The 23,300-nt window shown below is 37.8% G+C and overlaps 1 protein-coding gene and 2 non-coding genes across 4 annotated transcripts in view; all 3 read right to left on the minus strand.

Annotated features, from left to right (window-relative positions):
- The window catches only part of LOC136026545 (mucin-2-like), a 101,238-nt gene that overhangs the window by 22,651 nt on the left and 55,287 nt on the right, over positions 1 to 23,300 (minus strand). For both annotated transcript variants that reach the window (XM_065703230.1, XM_065703229.1), the window contains exons 5-6: positions 22,137 to 22,445; positions 2,178 to 2,417 (exon numbers count right to left, since the gene is read on the minus strand). In XM_065703230.1, the coding sequence (XP_065559302.1) occupies positions 2,178 to 2,417; positions 22,137 to 22,445 (549 nt within the window). The remainder of the gene's footprint in view (positions 1 to 2,177; positions 2,418 to 22,136; positions 22,446 to 23,300) is intronic.
- LOC136026727 (U5 spliceosomal RNA) lies at positions 9,741 to 9,855 on the minus strand. The gene has a single exon (XR_010617409.1). It is a non-coding gene; the product is annotated as a U5 spliceosomal RNA (small nuclear RNA).
- On the minus strand, positions 20,361 to 20,552 carry LOC136026714 (U2 spliceosomal RNA). The gene has a single exon (XR_010617400.1). It is a non-coding gene; the product is annotated as a U2 spliceosomal RNA (small nuclear RNA).

The raw sequence follows: 23,300 nt of genomic DNA on the forward strand, positions 1-23,300 counted from the left end.
CTGAATGTGGTATTCTACCCAGATCAACTCAACGAAGAACTATGCATAAAAACAGAGGGTGATATACCGAAAGCCAACAATAATTAAGATAAGACGTGTAACCAAATTAGGAGCTTCAACACAGAGCAATTTCATCAAGGGATACTAAAAAAAAAGACATATTGGCTTCTTAAAATGGATTTCAATATACATTTAAAACTAGATATTGAAAGTACCAAAGACAAATAAAAGTCTGATAATTTGAATTGGTTGAGTGGAAACTAACACACCTGTATACATCTTAAAAAAATAGAAAGAAAAAAAATGAGAAACATTTACGTCGAAATAGACGAGGAAAGTCACATCCAGTGAAAAAAAAAGAAATACCAATACAAATATTTCAGTCAAGGCCACTTAACCAACTTTTCTCTGGATTTTTTTCCGGTCCTGAATCTGTGATGATGTGATGAAATCCTGATGATGGTTGAGCAGACTGAACCATCGACAAAATATTGTTCTCACTTCTTACACTGGCTATGGTTTACTTTTTTTTTCTTTAGGCTTTCTAGTTTTATCATACTTAGCCAATTTAATCTCAGAAATAATTTAGGAAAAATTGAGAATCAAAATTTTAAAGGAAAATAAAACTCCATATGTAGTTGCACAGTTTCTAGTAGAAGCGCAAGCCGAAGCTAAAAAGAGACCTGATTGAAAATTTTCCAAAAAAAGGTAGAAACCCATGAGACCATACAGCTTAAGAAGGCTGGGCTTTCCTTTGAAGGCGTTTTTATCTTTAGGAATCAACATATTGTTAGTGTTTCAATTTTTCTGAACAATAAGGGGTTTTCAATTTTAACTAATCAATTTTGATGATTTATTTTTGCAACCTAGAAAAGAATGAAAAACGATCCAACAATGTTTTTAGGGGTGTCAGGGTATTTTTTGAAGTTCACTCAAATTTATTTTCAAAATAGCATTTTACTATAAAGGTGAATTTAGATAATAATTACCACTCCTGAATAAACTAGAAATGGCAATCGTTCCTCAATTAAACTCTTTTTTAAACGCATTTTTTCAATTTTATGTGCATTAATTCATCATTTACTTGGTTGTAGCTATGGCTGCACAAAAAAAAAAAAATGAAAAAAAAAAAAAATCGAACAAATACATATACAGGGTGACCCAAAAAGACGCGTACCCATATTTTGTTCGATATAAAAAACATTTTGTATCGAATGCCTTTTCTGTTGCAGGACGTGAAAGGTGAACCTATGGGTGATCATTTGCAGCTACAGTTGCCCCAAGAATATCTTAGACAAATCAGCAAAAGATATTCTCCCTGCAGACCTATTTTGCGACAAAATCATACCAGAGTGTAGAGATTCAGTTTCGACAACATTTCCATTGTCGTAAGTTTCCACCAAAATCAACGATTGCTAGTTGGGTTACGATGTTCAGAGAGTATGGGACTATAGTGGACTTGCGTTCTAAAGCCACTGGGAAAACTTCAGGAAAGGACAGAAAAAAAATATTGCTGCAGTGACGGATTCAGAAGGACGCAGCCCTACGACATCAGAGCGTAGACGCAGTCAAAAACTCGGAATGACATGGGATTCACTGCGACGTGTTCATACGTTTAATTGAACACGTTTAGTTGCGTTTAGTTGAACAATGAGGGACAGTGTAGTCCCTCACTGCAGCAATGTTTTCTTCTGTTCTTGCACTTTTTGCCCGTCTGAATAAGTTACCTTTATGGGATTAGAACATAAGTCCATTACAGTCCCATGATCTCCAAACTTCGCATCCCAACTAACAATCGTTGATTTTCGTGGAAAGTTGCGATAGCAGAAACGTTTTCAAAACTGAATCTGTATACTCTAGCATGATTTTGTCGCAAATAGGTCTCCAGGGAGAACATCTTCTACTAGCTTCTCCAAGACATTTTTGGGGCTGCTATAGCTTCAAACAATCATTCATAGGTTCGCCTTTCATGTCATGCAACAGAAAAGACATTCGTTAAAAAAATTGATTTTTTATATCTTCAAACGAGAAATAATTATAATATAAATAATTTTATTCTTGCTGCTAGACATCAGGCATTTGTTGATGCGGAGCATTTAGGCCCGTTTCTGACTTTGCCTATTTCTACAAAATTTACACACTCCCCCGAAATAAATCATGATCAAGCGTTTACTCACCCTGACGAAATTAGCATTTATATATTCAGATGTTTCGTCTCCTGCTATTTGCTTAAGTAAGACCCTTGTGTCTGGTATAGGAATGACATTAGAAAACCTATTTTTTGATTCTACTCCTTTAGGAAGATCTTCCAAGGTTGTGGAAGGTGCAGGAATTTCTTTAAATTCACCCTCTAGTGATACTGAGTTCTCTGCTGCTTCAGCAATTTTTCCAATGTTTAAAGGCTTAGTTGGTGCATTCTAAAATAAAAAATTAAACATATTAACACATAAATAAATACATAAACGTAGTAATAAATCAGTAAGTCTCGTCAAAGGGGTCTAAAAATACTATTATAAAGAGAAAAAAAAATGAAGTAGGATTAGTACAGTCAAAAACTCTAAAGTGGTATACGTGATTGGACTTGATTTGGCCGTCTTGGAAGCTCAACTAAAATATTTTGTTCAAAAAACATCCAAAAACTATTCAAACTAAGAAAAGGCCAAATGCTGTTTCCTATGTGCTGTACCAAACAAGGATAAGATCTTCGTTAAAGCTCATCTATTTTGGATGAATCAAACGACTGTCCATAATCGATAAACCCGAGGAGAGCCTGGTGACTAGGGCTGTACACAGGATTTTTTCGTGTTTGGGGAAAGGGGGAGGGTGTTTACATAAAACTCAGAAAAACGCGTAAAAATTTTGTATATGCATTTTGTTACGATTTTTTATAAGTCTGACAAATAGGGGCGTGATTTGCTATTGGGTAGGGGGAACCTGCCCCCTCCACACGTCATTTTGCCCTCCAGACCTCGGTTTTCCCCCCAGATAAAATTGAGTTTCTGCAAATAACGGTGACAAAACCAAGATTAGCCTGCATAACTCAAGCATCTAGGGGATCATGTCATTATTCTGTAGTACATATTTGCCCATGTTGTGCTATATGGCTCATTTTTCGTTTTTCACTGTAGTTTTTACTTGGTTTGGGAAAATTGGCTTTAACTTAGGGGCAATTTCGAAGAAATTACGCCACAGATGACAAGTGGGGAGAGGTGGGTTTAAACCCCTAACCTTCTGAATACGGCTTTGCTGGTAACTGGGTCACTCCCCTATTTTATTAACTCAAGAGTAAAAATCTGGTTGACGTATCCTCTCCCCCGCCTAAAACCAAACTGTAATTCTCTTAAAACCTTATTTGGAGCATCTCTGCTGTTTTGCAGGGAAAGGGACATCTAAAAAGGGCAAGTCATCCTCCAATCAGTCTTCAACATCCTCCTCAACATATTCTGAGAGATTCAACTTAATACTCTCAGCTGATCCTTAGATATTGCTGATACGCCCTAGTGACAACCAGCATACACATAGTGTGTTTTGATCAGGTTCAGACTTCTTTTCCAAAGCTATGAGGGGCTATGCCATCGCCATAAACATAGTTATCTGACATAAATATAGTTATCTGACCATTAGATTCTTTTGACCCGGTGGCTCTTTCAAAATTTTGATCAAATATTTTTAGAGGGGGGTAAGCTAAAAATGGTATGGGAGAGGTGCTGGAAGCCTTCCAACCTCTTTTCAACATCCCCTGAAAATGTCCTGAAATTTTCAACTATATGCCCTTAGCCTTTCTTAAGATATTTTGGATCCGCCTTTTAGATAAACTGGATACACATACTGTCTTTTGATTCGGTTTAACATACCACTCCTTTTTCACTATTTCTTTTTGACTACCAGCAAGCACATAGCGTGTTTTGATTCTGTTTAGCATCCCTCTCAACATTTTTTAAAATTTCAACGTAACATCATAAGCCTTTTGGAGATCAATGGCCAAACATGCCGTTCCAATAGAAAACCTTTAATATTAATAGTGGGCAACCTGCATAAATTACAGTCCTTGTCCAGGGAGCATGGCTGTTAGACCTTTGGACTATTCTGAGCAAAATGGCGTTCTCAAAGTTTTAATCAGAAGCATTTTTGGGGAAAAGGGCGTGGTAGGGGAGCTGATTGCCGCCAATAGATTTTGACTCTTAAATACAGATCTAGGACTTTCATTCCCGATCGAATGAGCTCTCTCAGAAGTTTATACGACCACTCCTTCCACATGAAATGACCGTGGGGAAAATAATAATAATAAGGAAATAATAATACACCAAAACCTTAAAGCTCTTTACTATACGAAGCGTTAGAGCATTGCTACTTTTCAACGGAGATAACAGATCCCATTCCTAAATCATCTTCAAATTGCAATTTTTCTCACCGACAGTTTTGGAACCATGTTTTTAAATTTCTGGCTACTACACTGTAGTAACTACAGGCAGTGGTTTACTCCTTACTAGACGTAAATGTATCGGTGTTCAGCTTCATTTGCAAGTACACCAGTGTTCAGTGCTATATGTAAATTTACCAGTGTTCAGTTCTATACGTACATGTACAAGTGCTCAGTTCTATGCGTAAATATACAGTATGCAGTTCTATAAGTAATTGTACCAGTGTCAAGTTTTATATATAAATTCCCCAGTTTCCAAGTCATCGTTCAGTTTAATATGTAAATGTGTCAGTGTTCAGTTTTACATGTAAGTGTACTATTGTTCAGTTCTATGCGTACATGTACTAGTTCTCAGTTCTATATGTTAAGGCTGTTGATAAAGATGTTAAAATCCCCAGGCTCTCGAAAAAAACAACTTTTTTTTTATTAAGAAATTGTTGACAATGTTGTTTTCAGTGCGACCAATTTCTCGACTGAGACGCAGTGCCCAACCCTTCAAGTTAGTAACGTTTTAGGACATAGGCCTAATCTCGATTTTTAAGAAGCTTCTTGAATTTACTATCATCACGAATGACAACAAACGTAAATGAGCCAGCCAATTTTCAATTTAATGACAATTATTCAGTTCCTGGTGTTGGCCCAGGTGTTGTTGTTGGCTGTTGGTTGGCAGTTGGCTCTCTGAAACAACATTGCGTGGTTGCATCGTAACTACAGAGCGACTTGGAATTAAATCCCTCTTCGAAGGCGGATAGTGCTGTAGTAACTATTTATTAACGACGCATTATCTTGTTTAACGCTCACATGGCGGTTTTCCCTCACTTGTCCTTTTTTTCCTTTTTTATTAAAACACGTTTGTGAATTTTCGGGTATTGTGGGATAGAGTTTGCTCTTTACTAAGTTGCGACTAATGCGGTATATTTAATAATTGGCTATTCCTTTTGGTTAACTAAATATAATATAATTATTTTATTATTTATTAGGTTGCAGCGAGAAAGAGAGCTAAACGTAAGAAAAATCGAGCCGCAACTTTTTTGTTTGCGAAGACGACAATGAGATGTCGCAACGCCTCACGCTGACTAGGCAACGTAAATCTATTTTAGGTTAGTCCTTGCATAACACAAACAATAAGCTTGGTGAAATAAAAGCAAAATCATATTGTTTATATCGACTTCGTCTGTTAAATCTTGGCTAATTCCCTTGGAAAATCTACCCAGAACAATTCCCCCTGAAAAATTGCCCCCGTAAAGAATTTCCTCTGGAAAAGTTCAATTTTAGAAAAGGGTAGATTTTCTGCCGGAAGAGGTAAAAAAAAGGTAAAAAATACGGCATTAGACTTTACAGTCCGTACCGGCAGTGCTGATCTCCGTTTCTTGGCCCTTCAGTCAGGAAGTGCAATGGGGGGTTGGGGGCCAGCCATCCTGTGCTTTCGCTCCAGGTACCCATTTAGAACTGGTTCGAATCAGGCTAAGCTTACTGAGTCACGCCACTGACCCCCGTCTCAAACCGAAGAATTGGGTACACCCGGATTCAAACCCGCGTCCTCTTAGACAAGGGATCCCGAATCCAGCGCACCAACCCATTCTGCCGGACGAGGGATTTTAATGGTGAATTGTCTGGGAGAGCTTTTTACAGCGAATATTTTCAGGAGGGCGGCATTTTCAACTGAGTGTTACAATTTTTTCAATTTTACACACTCCCCTCCCCCCCCTGGAATGAAATTCCTGAGAATATCTAATTTTAGAAAAGGGTAGATTTTCTGCCGGACGAGGTTAAAAAAAGGTATAGGATACGGAATTAGACTTTACAATCCCTACCGGCGGTGCTGATCTCCATTCCTTGGCCCTTCAGCCAGGAAGTGCAATGGGGGGTTTGGAGCCCGCCATCCTGTGCTTTCGCACACCCTTCCTGTTTACCTTCCCCAGATTTCTCCGGGTACCCATTTAGAGCTGGGTCGACTCTGGCTAAGTTTACAAAGTCACGCCACTGACCCCCGTCCCAAACTGAAGAATTGGGTACACCGAGATTCGAACCCGCGTCCTCTCAGACAAGGGATCCCGAATCCAGCGCACCAACCCATTCTGCCGGACGAGGGATTTTAATGGTGAATTGTATGGGAGAGCTTTTTACAGCGGACATTTTCAAGAGGGGGCATTTTCAACTGAGTGTTACGATTTTTTCAATTTTACACACTCCCCTCCCCCCCTGGAATGAAATTCCTGAGAATATCCAAGGTTTGAAATAAGGCTGCTTTTGAGGAGACAAATATGAGAAATATCTTATTTTGGCCCAAATAATAAATTAGTAGCCATTGTTCCGTCAAAATAAATATTCCCTGTATTTAAAAAATAGAACCTGCGAACTACCTTAAGAGATTTAATTTAATTTGAGCAAAAATTATGAAAACAAATCGTTTACGTGGTATATTAAAATGTGTATGACTTAAAAAAAGGATCTATTGTCTTCCATAATTTCACTGGCTATTTCCAAGTAGAGATAAAAGATATTTTGCTCTTTTTTAAACCGTACTACGCAAATTCTTTTAGTATTACTAATTTTTTTGTAAATCAGCCAAATTTTTCATTAATGTACATATCTTTGTGTATAGTTAATTGTATTCTCTGTGGTTATGAACTCTGTAGTTTACAAATACCGCTGAAATGCGGTAAACCGAAACAACAATGAAGTCTAAAGGCACTGGAGGGTAATTACTGTTAATAACTTATACCTATAAACTTTCTTATGATCTTTCCAATTTGAAATCAGATCAAAAGCTTCAGCATTAACTGATCTTGTTCAGACAGACATGTGAAAGCTTTGGCACTTATGTGGAAAATATAATTCAATGTTGTCTTTAGGACTTCATCTAAAACTTTATAAAATTATACATATGCTACTACTGCTACAAAAAAAAAAAAAAATACTGCAGCATTAGCCCACCTGGGGGCAACCCGACTACGCTCACCCAGCCTCCATCCCAATCTATTCAAAGCCTTCTTCTTTAAACGGTCCAAGAAAGTTTCAATTTCCCTTAAATTCCTCACAATCTCCTCCCACTCCATTAGAGGACAAGCTGATGTTCAATTGGCTCTAGAAGGTTGGCTGACAAGGACGATCTTTAGCAGTCTTTCATCCTACATCCGCAAAACATGTCCTAGTCATTTCAAACTTCCATTCATTATAGCCCCAGAAAGTGGGATTGTAGCACAATTTTTCATACAACTAAATCTTTGAATTACGGCTAGTCAGATGGTAACATTATGTATATATAGTTTAAAAATAAGGAACTTTATGGGTCACTTAAATCATGAAAAGCCCGCTTTTAAAGCCTTTAGTCAATTCCAATTCTCACTTGGCTCGCCTATATTGGCAGCTCAGCTCTTGGACCCTTTTGAACGGGCCCTTTTGAATCCCCATTGGAGATTTAAGTAGTCAGCTCTCACAATTGGGCCGTTACCTTCCTCTATCAAGGCCTGGGTTCTTGGCCTTCGGTTCGAACCTATGGTTAATTCATACATCCACAAAAACGGGACAGTTTTCTTTAGTTATCTTTACTTTTATGGTATTATATGGCTCATTTTTCAGTGTTAATTTCACTTGATTTGGGAAAATTTGCTCCAACTTTCCCCCACCTTAGAATATTGATGAAGCTACACCACTGAAAACAATACTTGAGAAAACAAGTTAAAGCGACTGATAGAAGTCGTTTTACTTGAAGGATGTGATGTAAATCTAACGTTTCTAATAACGTCTCATAACGCTTTTGAATTACCGTCACTTAGCTGTTAAATTTGTGGTAAACAAAACGTTCTGTGGTGGTAAAATACTGATAAAAATCAAAGTAGTGAAAACACCCTTGATAAGTTTTAGCTTTCCTGTTTCGTTAATGGATCAAAAATATTTTCACAGGAAAACTTGTTATAATTTCGTTTTTTTTTATGGGAAAGTAGCAAATCTTTGTTGCTAACAAATAAGAAGTTTTCCTTTAAAAATAACAGGTTTTCCTTTACTTTCATTAATTACCAACTATCACCCGTATTTTGAAGGCAAGCTTTTCGCAATTGGAATACAAGATAGACAGCTAAATAATGACACCAACGTAAAAAAACAAAGAAATTGTAGAATGGGATTTGTGAGAGTAAGAACTACAATGGGAAGGGTGTGAACCGGGGTTCACACAGAGCATTGTCTCTTGAATCGCGTTCTCCCGCTAGACAGAGTATTTTGTCTAGAAACAAGATAAGGAACCAAAGAGACTACAATCCTTGGTAATATTAGGCTAGAAACCCATGGAATCCCCAAATGAAAAGATCTGCCCCTATAAGATATCAAAAGTCCTCATTTTAGAGGAGGCTCCTTAAACTGGAATGAAAATAATGTCCTAGACGAAGGAAGAATGAGTGCCATAAGAGAATGGGTACTCAAGAGCACCTGGGATTTGGCTCGTTATTGATCCAAACCAAGAGTGCCCTCGAGTATCCCTTACCCACTTAAAATAACTTCCCCGGATGTAATTTGCAAAAGATAACAACAAATAGTTAGCCGACAACTTTTCAAGTGAAACGCGGTAGGCAACTAGGCGAATAACAACACTAATTATGTCTACTTCAATATAAATATAGGTTATTTGGAAGACTTGGAAAATAAGTCGGCAAACCAAGATTAGAATATTGGAAGGTACAGTGATGACAGTGGTCAAATATGGCTCTGAAGCATGGGTGCTCCGAAAAGCTGATGAAAATTTACTAGATATTTAACAGCTAAATTACCTACGGATTGTTCTGGGTACCCGGCTGACAGACCGTATTTTAAACAGTAGTTGTACGAAAAACGTGGTTCAATCCAGCTTTCCGGGGTATAATTAAAGAAATGTTGAGATGGCTAGGCCACGTTCTGCAGATGAAGGATGACAGATTGCCGAAAATTATCCTTTTCGGCCAACTTTCTAAGGCTGAACGGAAAGCAGGTCGTCGTCGTCAGGGGTGTCATAAATAAAGATTTACAGGACATGGGGACTTCATGGGATGGTGCAGAGAGGGAGGATTTGAATTTATTGGGTTGGAGGAGCGTGTGTAGCTGTGTTGGCCTCAAGCGGCTTGGGGCTGCAGTGAGTTATTAGTAGTAGTGTTCAGAAACCCCCGAGTGTATAACACATTTCACAATTACTGTCCCCTTTTGCTATCTGCCCATAGTCTCACTTTTTTTTTTCATTTTTCATTTACGATCAAACCTCACTGACCTCACATGTCATTTACGTCTCGTGAAACGCTAAGGGCTTGTCAGGTAAGTAATCTTGAATTATTCAAACATACTACAAGAGTATAGGCTAATTAATTTTTCGGCATTCAAAAATGTGTATAACTCATCAAATAACCTGCCCCATGGTAATCTTTAGTAAAAGCAAAAGATTAACCGGATGTGTGGATAGACAAGAGCTTTGAAAATTGCTAGAGTTGGCTTGAGTATATAAAAATAAATCCTAGTAAATCCTTATTGGTTTTTTAACTCATTCAGTAATCAGGCTCAACAATAATTGTAATGTAACTTAGAGGTCGATCACTTGCTGTAGCCAAAGGCAGCAATTTGATATTGGATAACTTGAATATTTAAATATTCCACGAAGCTTAGCGGGAGTGAAGGAATTTCGAGTTTATATGTTATCAATGCAATGGACTAGACGAAATGCTGTGATGACCAAGGGCAATTTCAGTTTTTAAGACTAGACTTCGTGACTTATCTAAATTTCAGCAATATGATCTCATTCCTAGTTCAATTGAAAATCGGTATATACAGAGTATTTTCAAAAACAAAATGCATCAGGAGTTAAATCAGCTTAGGCAATTTAATTTAACTATGACGATTCGTCATTGATACAATTATTTGCTTTAACACAAGATTAAGAAAAAAAAACATGTTTACTCAAATGTTTTGGGGAAAAATCAAGAACCATTTTTTACAGAGTATATTTTCAACTCTCTCATATGCTTGGGACTTCAGGCATAATTCTTCCATAGTAATTCAAACATGTAAGTTTATCAGGATTTTTTTTTCAAAATGGCCCAATGATCTATTTTGTATGTCCCACTATTGTCTTAACAATATCAAATCGTAGAGTTTCTTCTTGAAACTGATAATAATGTGATAGTATAAAAGGGGACCCTGTAGGATAAACTGTTAATTATGGGTGCAGGGGTCGGAGCGAACATACGTCCAAACTACCAAAATGTATGCTGATGAATTACACCCATTTATGGTAAGTGGTAATCACAGGGTCTACCAATCATATATAGGGGAAAGGCTTTACCCTAGGAGCAGGGTTGCCACTCCAACAAAATAAATGGTACTAATCAGAACCACCAAAAAGTACTACTTTAGAAAAAAAGTACTACTTTCCAAAAACTTTTGCGCGTGTTGCGCTTCGCGCAACACGCGCATATTCGACCCGATATTTATCTCTTTGGTTTACCTCATAGCAAGATGATTTTTTTTTGTGTCTGTGTTCGAGACCGGTTTATCTTGTCCACCTACAAACAGTCTTGGAAAGTATTTGCTTGGAAATGATAAGCTATTCAGGTAATAAGATTAAGATTTATTAATTGCTAAGCAGCCTGAGGGCCATGGCAACAAAAAATAAAAAGAAATGCATCACACGAAAATGCACATAAAAAAAAAAAAAAAAAAAAAATTGCGCCAGTCGCATACTTGAATAAGGCGAGCCTAACATAAGGAGGGTTTTCGCGGGTTGGAAAGCAAAGTCGGAATCACTTTCCAGTGGTTTTCGCGCTGCTTCGAAAAGTTGCCGAGCTTTTCATATCGGTTTTCGCGCGTTGGAAACCGAAGCAGCTTTCCGGGAAAGTGATTCCACGAGGTTAGTGGAAAGCTCCGCGGAAAGTTGAATTTTCGGCGGGAATTTCAAATTTGTTGAAAGAAAACAGTGCAAGTATCACTAATAAATAAAGAAAAATGGCAAGCGGTATTGGGGTGACTTCGGTGGAATGTATGAGAATCAAAGAACCGTTAAGTAAACCATATTTATTCGAAATAGTTTGTAATTCAATATTTTCTCGGGGATATCAGCTTTCCATGTGTTTTCGCGATCAGTCCAGCGGGAAAGTGGAAAGTGATTCCAGGAATCGCTTTCCCACAGTTTTCGCGATGCGCTTCGCTCGCCGGAAAGTGATTCCGAGATCTCGCGAAAACCCTCCTATAGATAAGGATACACACGTTTTGGGCACTATCAGATTTACATATATCGAATTCTTCAGAACAGTGCCAAACAGTGGCACTTGCTGATAGTGCCAGTTGCAGAAAGGTTCGTTTCTTGTTCAGAGGGCTAGGACAATTGTGTAGCTGATAGTGCCCTAGAATTTAGATTGCAACATTTTTATTTCAGGTATGAAATTAACAAAATACAGAGATCTTTCAGTTATTTAAGTAACTAGTATAGAGATTGCATCATCGCTACACCATCATCACAGGAGCATAACATAAATATTTAACATTAGGAGGTATAGGACTTTCGACTTCGAGACTAAAATTATCGGCCTTTGTTAACCATTTTGAGCCAGTGAATTGCTGGAGCGTTAATCTGGCTTCTTTTTGTTGGTATAACAAAACTTTTACAATAGATTTTTCTTTATAATGAGAGTTTGAAGGCTTCAAAGTTGTTAAGCGAAGACGGAGTTTCGTGTCCTATTGGTCAGAGAACCGTTGCTTGAAAACCTACCATAAGGAAGCACAAAATGTACGGAAAGTTTGAAGGCTTCAAGCTCCCCTTTCTGATGAAACTTTTCTACGAAGCTGTAATTCTACAATTAAAAAAGAGCAAGCAAACTGTTTCCAATCACTTACAGGCTCAGAATGGTTATCAAAAACGGATAAATCAGTCACAAATTCGGAAGTCCTATAGACAACAATATTAAATTACTTCATTTCTGCCTTTTTCGTTTTCTTCAGGTATTCTACAATCTCTCTACAATCACAGACAAATTAAGGTGCCACGAAACAAGACGTCCTACTTGGCTGATCAGGGCTTCCATTTCTTTGCGCTCCTGATCAGTTCTGCAGGAACATCCCATGTTTCTGGATTCGGAACTTCTCGTTTCACGTGCATCATATCAGAAATCGTTTCTGGCAGTAATCTATTTCGGAATGGTGTCCGAATCAGCTTTAATGCCGAAAACTGACGTTCGGCCGAAGCGCTGCTGTGAGGCAGAGACATAATACCCTTCATGAATATGGGTAGATCTGTAAAAGCGGGATCTCCAGCTCCATCCTTGAGGGTGGATACCAAGTTCCAGAACTGCAGAACTGGCATTTTCCCTTCTTTCAAGTCTTTCTTCAGTAGTGGTAGCCTCCTCCACTCTCTGTTTAGGACTTCAACATTCACCAAACCACTGAAACAGTCCCTGAACATGCGGTAAAGAGGGATTATAGAAGAAACCGAACCAGACAACGCAGTTTCCGGCGACAGCCAGTCAAGCATTCGAAGCAAGGGGTCTTCACTGTTCACTCGTCGCTTTATTTCAGAACACAAATTGATGTAAAATGCAAGGCAATGCTTCTTTGCCGTAGCTAGCTGCCTCTCTTGAAGTTTACGACTGTCTATCTGATCAATTGCGAAGAGCTCGAACTCAGCTCCAAAATGCATTTCTGTCTCCATAGTTCTGAAGTTTCTGGGGTCTGAGAAATCTATTTCAAAGACAGAACGAATGGCCAAAAGCTCATCTTTGATATAATTCCTTGCCAGTTCGGTAAGAGTGTCCCCCACACTTCTTAAAAGCTTGTGAACTTTCACTTCTGTGCTCTGGAATTCGACATTCAACCGGTTCACAATAGGCAGAACATAGTTGAGAAACAGGTAGTAGAGTTTGACTTCAGGATCAGTCAGAGCTGCATAAAGTGTCACAGCCGTTTGATCACGACCTGCAATCACAGGTTCAGTGAAAAATAGTGTCAGGGCAGTCCACTGTTCCACCAGTCTCTGTGAGACGGCCTCGAATGCAAGCCAGCGAATAGCGGACGGGTATAGCAGTGCATGCTCCGCTATTTCACAAAACTTTTGAAATTCTTTGAACTCGCGTAGACGTTTCGCGCTATTCGAAACGTAGGTGTATATGTCATTGCTGAATCTGACGATCTCTGTAGGCAATTTCTCACAAGCGGAAGCAGAGAACAGAGCAAAGCTGTGACAGATACACCCAAAAACAGCAAGCCATGGAATATCTCTCTTTATGAGGGCTGCAAGACCGTTGTTCCTCCCAAGCATCACACTTGCATTATCAGATGCAAAACCAATACACTTTTCAAGTGATATTTTCTTTTCGCTTAAAGTCTTGTAAATCAGGTTTTTCAGGCCTAGTGCTGTTGTATCCTCGACTTCTGGGATAGCCAGGAAATCTTCCTTGACTTCGCAAGTTGTGCCATTATAATATCGTACAATTATTACAAGGTACTTGGTACCACACCTGTCAGTACTTTTGTCAGCCATTAGGGAATATACTGACTCTTGCAATCTTGAGCTAAGCTGGCTGATAGCATACGGGGCAATCACGTTTTTAATTAGCCCCGTTGTTTTTGTCCTTCCGCATGCAAGACGTTTCACTACTGACGAATCAGGTATGAACTTCTGCAGTAGTGCTGGTAAGCTATCCATCATGCTCATCTCTTTCGAGTTCGAGGCTACCCAGGCTGACATAGCCAACTCTAAAGCTGTCACCTGTCGGCTTATTATCTCTCTTTCTTTCGCTGCTCCAGACAAAACAAGGTCTTTGCCTTGTCCGTCAACGATAATCACTTGATTCTTCATCGAATCAACTTTAGACATGTGACTTGCAGTCACTGCATGTATACGTAAATGAGATAGCCCCCCAGTAATTGTCCTTTCACAGAACCTGCACCAAGGTTTTGTTTTGTCTCTTGCATACCTTTGGAGCCAGCCCTGCAGGTCTTTTTCTTCCATCCATTTTGCACTGAATTTCTGTATTTTCCCAGACTTAGATGGTTTCTTTGTAGAGATTCTCCGTTTGGTTATGGTTACCAGTTCACAATTATCATCTTCACTTTCGTCTGTAATTTCTTCATGATCACTGGCTTCATCCCCAGTGTCATTACTTTCAGTATCTGATTCAGCAGAGTCACAATCTTCACTAACTGATTCACTGGTTCTATTCTGAGAGCTGTTAACCTCTCTAACTGGTTCACCTTCATTTCCTTGTATTTTACTGTCATTTTCTTGTGACTGGTCTGTTTTCTGACTAGAATTTCCTGGCACAACCTTCATATACTTTCTAATGTCCATTGTTCTGTAATGTATAAATTTCAATAAACACACTGGGAAAAGTGAATTTCTTTTGTAAAGTACATAGTATTAAGCAAAATCACAGACAGCAATAGGCTACGGCTTTGCTGGACAACCTGGACCCATTTAGGTCTAACGTCAATAACTGTCTTCACTTGTATTATTCTTAACTATAACTTATGAATTCTAAATAATCCTAAATTAAGAATGTTTTTGCTTCTTTGTGCATTCCCTTAAAATTGCAAACTTGTTGAGCAGTATAATCAAGTGGTGGTATTATGACATGCTGAAACACACTTATTTTCCTTTTGACACACAGTTGGCTTACTTTGCTTCTCTTGTAGTCTTTTAGTTATGTAAGCCACAAAATGAAATGTAACACATAAGAAACAACCAAGGTATACCTGGGGACTATATAATTACCCAGATTTCAGCTAGTTTGTTGTAATACTTGTAAACACTGGTGGGCGATAATAGGTTCCAGTGCACAATAACTGCCAAATATAACAGGATGTAAGATTTTATCGCTCCTGAATCTGCACAAAAGAGAATGTACATATGAACTAATGAACCAGAATGTACATATGAACTAAGAGTCCCCCATCAGGGGCAACAAGTATTCATAATAAAATAAAATTCATTGCTACTTTAACAATAAAAGTAGAACTGCCGGACTAGTCGGACTAGTTATTTGTCACCAGAACGGACTAGTTATTTGAACTAGTTATTTGTCATCAGAATGTACATATGAACTAAGAGTCCCCCATCAGGGGACAACAAGTATTCATAATAAAACAAAATTCATTGCTACTTAAACAAGAAAACTAGAACTGCCGGACTAGTCATGTATATTAACTATTTTTTTGGTTAGGACTAACCCCTTGGGTTCATTGAAAAATAATTTGGAACTAGCCCCATTGTTTGAGTCTACTCTCCCTACTGGATGGCACTAATTCACAGGTGGATTAGTTTACAGACTTTCTCCTTTCAAAACTAAAAGCCACTCTTCTTGAACTGATTTTCCTTCAGTGAAGTGAAGGCTTCACTTCACAGATTATAGAACTGGCTCTTGTCTTGCCTTTCTTTTAAAATGATATTTGTTGAGTTCAAGATCAGTTTTCAGCATTTTAACCCATGGCAAGATGTTGTATCCAGTGGGACAAATTGAGTCTTCTGTCAGTTGAAATCTGGAATTCCTGCGGCAAATTTCTGACAGAGCTTCAATATCTATCTGACTTAGTTTGAGCCGTGTTACCAGTTCTGGCATCTTGTTGGTGATAACATCAATGTTTGCTGTCACAATGTTTACAAATTTTTGGGTGTGTCTGGGCAACTTTTGGTTATAAACACTATTATTCTCACTTACAGTTGAAGTGGCTGGATTACAGCTGAGGTACGCAGAGCAGCTATTGAGGGACAATGTAGAGGGGCATGGGGACATAACTGTTAATTCACTATTTTTTACTTTCACAGAAGTTTGCTGTTACATTGTTATTATTACTCACATATAAACTATTTACAGGGGGGCTGAAATGGTAGGAGGTAGTGGCTATTTTTCTATGCTCAAGCAGCTTGCTATCAGAATTGCTTGTGTTTGCCCATTTTTGTGATTTTTCTTTTTTAATCACTAGGTCTGTTTCTCTGCATAACAGTCTCTTCTTCATCTTTTCCAGCAGGGTTTTTCTGGTGTTGCAACCTTCGTTGAAACTGTTGCTCTAGAGTCGATTTGTGCTGGTAGGATGCATCCAGGATAAGCTGCTTTTCAGTAGAGCCGGCTACTACGAATAAGACTGGTGGGTGTTGCAGTGGTTGCCCAGCCGTGAGGGCTTTGGCTGGTAATCTCTTCACAATGAAAATTTTGGTTGCTATTTTGTAGGTATCCTGGAAATATTTGGCAAGGAAGTCTTTGTCACTTGCTTGGATTGGAATTCTGTATCTGCTGATGTTGAGTTTTTATTGCTGCCTGTCTTGCTTGCTTCTGACTGTGTGGTGTAGGTGTTCATCTAGTCCATCTGGTACAAGCTCTGTCACTTGTGAAGTCATTGCCAAGTCAACAATCGCTTTTACCTTGCTAACATTGTATTTTGTGGCAAGTTCCTTGTGAATCTCTTGGAGGCCCTTGTTGTCAGTTGACATTATGCTAGCAGTATGTCAATATTTGGCAAGAAAGTCTTTGTCACTTGCTTGGATTGAAATCCTGTATCTGCTGATGTTGAGTTTTTATTGCTGCCTGTCTTGCTTGCTTCTGACTGTGTGGTGTAGGTGTTCATCTAGTCCATCTGGTACAAGCTCTGTCACTTGTGCAGTCATTGCCAAGTCAACAATTGCTTTTACCTTGCTAACATTGCATTTTGTGGCAAGTTCCTTGTGAATCTCTTTGAGGCCCTTGTTGTCAGTTGACATTATGCTAGCAATTTTGTCATGTACTTCTTTTTTGAAAGATTCATGAGAGAATATAATTTGAGTTTATGCTATCAAGTATTTCTAGTATACCCTAGTGTTACCAAAAGAACTTGAACAAAATTAATGGTTTTACTGCTACTGCTACTAACAACTCACCACAACACCAAGGCACCTGAGGCCAGCACAGCTGCACACTCTCCTCAATCCCAATCTATTCAAAGCCTTCCTCTTTTCCTCTTTATACCCTCCATTGAACTTCCAATCTCCCTTAAATCTTCTTTATAACATCCTCATATCCCAACTACAGACAACCTGCTTTCCATTTAGCCCTGGATGGTTGGCCAACAAGAACTATCTATGGCAATCTTTCATTACCAGAATCTGTCCTGGACAAGTCAACCTTTATATCATTACAGCTCTTGAAAGTGGGATTGAACTGTATTTTTTAATGTTGATTGTTTGAAACATGGTTAGTCAGCTGGCTACCCAGAACAATCCATTGGCAATATTTGTGGAAAACATATTGCAAATTTTCATCTAGTTTTTGGAGTGCTTGTGCTTCAGAACCATATTTGATTACTGTCATCTCTTTAGCTTCCAAAATTCTAATGTTGGTTAACAAATTTATCTTCCTAACTTTTCAAACTTTTTTAACTTAAAAAAAACACCCTGAGCCATGGGTAGTTTACTTTTAACGTAGTTAGTGCTCCCACTGTTTTTTCTAATAATACTGGCAAGGGAAGTGAAGCTGTTCACCTAATTAATCTTTTTACTACCCATTTTTACCTTTTCATCTTGTCATATTTCTAGCCTTAGTGACCTTGTCTTATTAACATTAATTTTTAAACCTATTCTAGCACACCAAACTTGCAAAACCTATTAAAGCTCATTCATTTTGCTCAAACATTCATTTAGGACGGATGTTTTTCCTTCCCAGTTGATTCCATGTTCTGAAATTGCCTTTCTTGTGCTCCTTAAGGCAAAGTCTATTTTGAGATGGCCAGATGTTGTTGTAGAAAATTTCAAGAATACTCATTCAATTGGAAAAGGAAAGGGCTACTGCCCTATTTATTAGGCAAAAGTGATTGGAGGATAACAAGTCTCCTTTCCCTGCATGCCATTCAATTCCAAAAACACATAAAATCAAAATTTTGAGATAACCATTTTGTTCTGTGTTGTTGAAAACTCTGGAAATTATGTCTTTGATAACTCCCACGCCTTCTCAAGATTAAATAAAAAAAACAAGTTTTTTGAAATGAAAATGACATTTTAACCCATCTAAGGGCTAGAACTATCTCATATGTGGAGTAGTAATACAGAATCCACATATATGGGTTAGTACAGTACCCAGTTTTGAACCAACTCAATAATAGGGGTTAGTTATAAACAAACAGTTAGCAACTTAGCTAATGTACATAACTGCGTTGGGCTGGGACGTTGCATAGCAGTTGGCCCTCACATTACAAATTTGTTTGGAAAATTTTACCTTAGTTGTTCACATTTGAAAATACATTCGAAATTCTTGCTTGTCAATCTGATAACTTGCAGTCGCGGATTTTAAAAATCCCTAGAAGGCTAGAAACAACGAAGTCGGCACGACTTTGAAAATCCCTAGCAGCGAAACGAAACGATTTCGACTTGACTTGAAAAATTACCGAAAAAGTGCCACTTTATGGACAAAAAAGTACTACTTTCACAAAAAAGTATTAAAAAAGTACTAGTTTCACGTAAAGTATCCAAAAAGTACTACTTTGATCAAAAAGTACTAAAAGTAGTACTTTCGTACTACCCGTGGCAACCCTGCCTAGGAGTGCCTCCATCATAATTTTTGCAGTTTGTTATCTAGCAAAATAAAAAGTTTTCTGTCTAACTTTTAATTAATGTCTTTCAACATAAATCTTGTTGCTTTAAATGCCTCTCAGGAGTTACAATTTACTGAATAGATGCAGATTTACAAAACTTTTTTACTTCAATGAACCGACTCTCTGAATTATTTTTGAAAATAGCAACGCCTCTTTTCATTTCCATATGCAAACGTTTTAATCGTCTAAATGCAAGTTTATCTTTATGAAAAATAAAAATCAGGGGTTTCTCACTCTGTTATTAATATGACTAAAAAGTCGAAACAATGATTTCTGAGAATCCAGTGGCCGTTCTCCTGATTATGCCAATTATTTTTTTGAAACAAAAAACAAATACGGCTTTAGTCATTACTACTACTAACAAATCACGACAGAACCAAGCTGTCTGAGGCCAATAACAATCACTTCAGCAATTCTAATCAAATCTAGGTTCAATTTAGATTTCAGCAGTTTATAATTGTGGACTATTTTAAAAAACAATATGGACAGGGACTTTGATCCAGCTGGGACACTTTAATTCAATTAAAGTGGGTCTTATTGGTGGATATGTTGAAGTTGAACACAACACTTCAGCTTCCTTCAAAAAGTTGCAAGTGCGGGAATGTAGGACAGCTCCGGGAGTACCAAGTTGGAATTTTTACTTATCATTGTTGAAATAATGTAGGTCCAGAGGTTTTTCGTAATTACTTTAGTGAAAATAGATCTTTGCATCATTGTAAAACGCATCACTCTAGTGATTTCGTCGTCCCGCACAGAAGTGGAGCCAGGGCCGGCTTCCCTATTAAATTTTCAAGGCCTAATATGTAGAACTCTGTTCCAGAGATCATTTTGGTGGCTGAGCACCTGGGGTTATTTAAAATAAATTGAAAAAGTGTTTTTTAGGCCAAGGTTCATAGTTGTTTTATTTATTTATTTTTCTTTTCTTTTTTCTCTCTTTTCTGTTTATTATTGTGAGATAGGTTACTATTATTGATTATTATTAATTTTTACCATTATTGATTGTTATTATTGATTAGAAATTGTGTTTTTTTTCGTTTTTCTTTCATGTTTCGTTTGTAGTGAATTATTAGTCAGAAAATGAGTTTTATGTACCCGCTCATTCGAAAGTGCTTTTTTGCATCTTTCTTGGGGCGGGTATTTGCATATTAGTTAAATGTATTTGATTTATCAATAAAGTGAACTGAATTATGGTGAGTGGTCATGGCCTTTTTCATCATTAACTTTTGTAAATTATACACATTTTCTATTCTTTTTTTCTGATGAAAAAAAAAATGATTTGCAATATAGTCAAGGGCTAGGAAACTACAGGTGTGTATATATTTGAGAAGTGCATTACACACATAATTGATTAGGGCTCATGACTTCGGTTTCCTCTCGAATGGGGTGCACTGGCCCCGGAGTTACTGCAATACCAGGCCGACGCGTGAAGAGAACAGAGCAAACCCCAACATCCCTTCAGTTTCCAAAAATCAGTTTAATACTCTGGGTCCCATGTAGGGGCCGTGTCAGATGTTAAGCTGATAAGAACAGACACTGAACTTTGATCTAAGCCAAAAGGCCGAGAAGCGATACATTAACAAGGATTGTCAAAGAGATAAGAAGAATACGAGTAAAAAAGTTCGTCCCAACTTTAATTTCGGTTGTAATGCTCAAACAACATTCAGTTACCTCATCACTTTGTCTTTAGATTTTTATAAACATTATAAGACATTTCCCATAATATCAAAGTTCATCTCAAAATGTTAATGGTAAACGAAAAATTCTCCAATCAAGACTTGGACAAAATTGTCATTCAAAAAGCCAAAATCAGAGAAGATAAGTCTTAAATCAGAGATTAAATAAAAAAATAGGTTTTTTTTAAATGAAAGTAAGGAGCAACATTGAAACTTGAAACGAACAGAAATTACTCCGTATATGAAAGGGGCTTTTCCTCCTCAACGCCCCGCTCTTTACGCTAAAGTTCAACTCTTTCTCTTAACTCTATTCTTAAAACAGTAAGAAACTTCAATTTTCGTTAATCGTTAATTTTCCTGTGTTTCAATTTCTTTTACAAAAATACCCAAGATAACACGGTCATTTGCTATGAAAATTTTCACTCCACCAGTTGACACCACTGGTATTGATCAAAAACATTAATTCATGAAAACTAAGGGGCAAGGCCGGATACAGTGGCCTACCCCTTGATATTTTTGTCCGACTCTTTAAAACGTAACGCAATGCATTTCAACAAATTTCCGATGTATCTTTCAATTTTTTCGTACCCGTTTCTCCAAACAGTTTTTCAGACACGCCCAGGGGGGGGGAAGAGTGTTCTTCGGAGTCCAAAGAGAGGAACCTCGCCGTCTTTAACAAAAATACTTTAACACAAATTCATTAACTTCAATTCAAGGAAATTAAAAGGGCTAGGCCATATCCAGTGCCCCCCCCCACCCCCAATACTTTTGTTTGATGCATTAAAGCGTAACAAAATACATTTAAACAAATTTTCGATGCCCTTTTCTAACCTTTTTATACCCCCCCTTCCAAAATAAAATTCTGGACACGCCCCTTGGGAGGGGAAGAGCATTCTTCATAATCCAGGGAGGAAAAGTTGTTTGTTCTTTTTCGTTTCTTTAACAAAAACACAAACAAAATTCAAGCTCTTTTTCAATAATAATATTACCACAAGAAAATTCTCTTAAATCTGGGAGGGGAAATGCAGAAAAAAATCTATTAGGAAAACATCCCCCCCCCTACTGAAGCTAAATGTGCGTACATGCTACTTAGTAACAATGCAAGTTGTGTTGTGAGATTATTAAATTTGCTCCAAAGATGGACACTAAAGCTGAATTTGGGTACGAATACGGTTTAGAGGCTCTTTTAATGCAGTTTCACAATAAGATTTAACTAATATCGAGATTTAGCCAACTTTCATTTGAGTCAATCAGATTCTTTACAGATTTTTTTTTATCTTCTTAGCTAATCTTGGTATAAAGAAAATTTTATTGTAAATGGAGCATTGCACACTTTTAGCCAGAGGGCAATTTTAGTGCTTTTGGTAGTCCAATATGACAGAAAAATGTGTGTCAGTAGACAGATCAAAGTAAAACATAAAAATGCGCTCTTTAGTGTGAATCCTCACTTTTTTTAAACAGCATAAATCGTTTCAACTTACTGGATCTTCGTATGCAAAATTCATGAAAGATCTCTTGGAAGCGCGTAATTGACTTTTACTCTGTCTCCAAGACATATTCCGAATGCTGTTCCTAATTCCAGACTCACTGCCAGGCTGACAACGACGCGCGAAAGTTGCACGGTTCTGCCGACGTCGAACAACCAATAGAAATACAAGGAACGATAGAAGTAGCAGTCCAAGGATGACTGCTACAGTAATCCCTGCTATCATTCCTGTAGCCGGTACATGGTGGCGCGGGTTTGCAGCAAGAGATTCTGGACTCGGCCGTACGGATTCTTCCAATGAAATCTGAAAGTAAGAATAAATTTGGTCGGGTATTATCAGTTTAGTTTATCGGTAAATACTACCACAAATACTAACAACAACTCATTGTAGCATGAACTCGACTAAGGCTTACGCAGCTGCACACGCTTCTCCTCCATCCCAATCTATTCAAAGCTTTTCTTCTTACAGCCTCCCAAGAAGTTCCAGTTCTCTTCGATTTTTTTCTTACGATCTCTCCACGACCCATTCAGGGCCAACCAGCTTTTTGTTTGGATGGATGGTCCAAAAGGACAATTGTTGACAATTTGTCATCCTTCATTCGCAAAACATGTCCTAGCTGTGCCATCCTGTCTTTCATTATAGCCCTAGAGAGCGGGATGAAACTAAATTTATCTTATAGCTTATTGTTTGAGATACAGTTAGTCAGACGGGTAGTCACACGGGTTAGTCAGACGGCTAAACCATCCAGAATTATTTTTTTTGGGAAAACATCTTGTCAATCTCCCATAGCGCCCACGTTTCAGAACCATCCTTGAACTTGACCACTGTCATCAGACCCATGCATCAGTAAACATCTGATGTGAAAAGGAAATTCCCTTCAAATCTCACTAACATAAAGGTAATGTGATCAGCACAACCAAATAATACAGAAAGCTGAAATTTTAGAAAGTAAAAGAAACTGTTTATTGTGCTGCATTATGTTTCCAGAAGGAAGCATGTTTTGCCAAAACTAGTAAATAAAAATCAACAATAAAACGCTAAACCAATATAAAAATAATAATAACATCAAATTACTTATCCAACAATGATAAACTAGTTAAAATAAAAAAAAATTTAATATTTACTTTAGTGGTTCTACGAAATCACTAAAAGATTTAA

This window comes from Artemia franciscana, chromosome 4 (assembly GCF_032884065.1).
Source record: "Artemia franciscana chromosome 4, ASM3288406v1, whole genome shotgun sequence".
NCBI lineage: Eukaryota > Metazoa > Arthropoda > Branchiopoda > Anostraca > Artemiidae > Artemia > Artemia franciscana.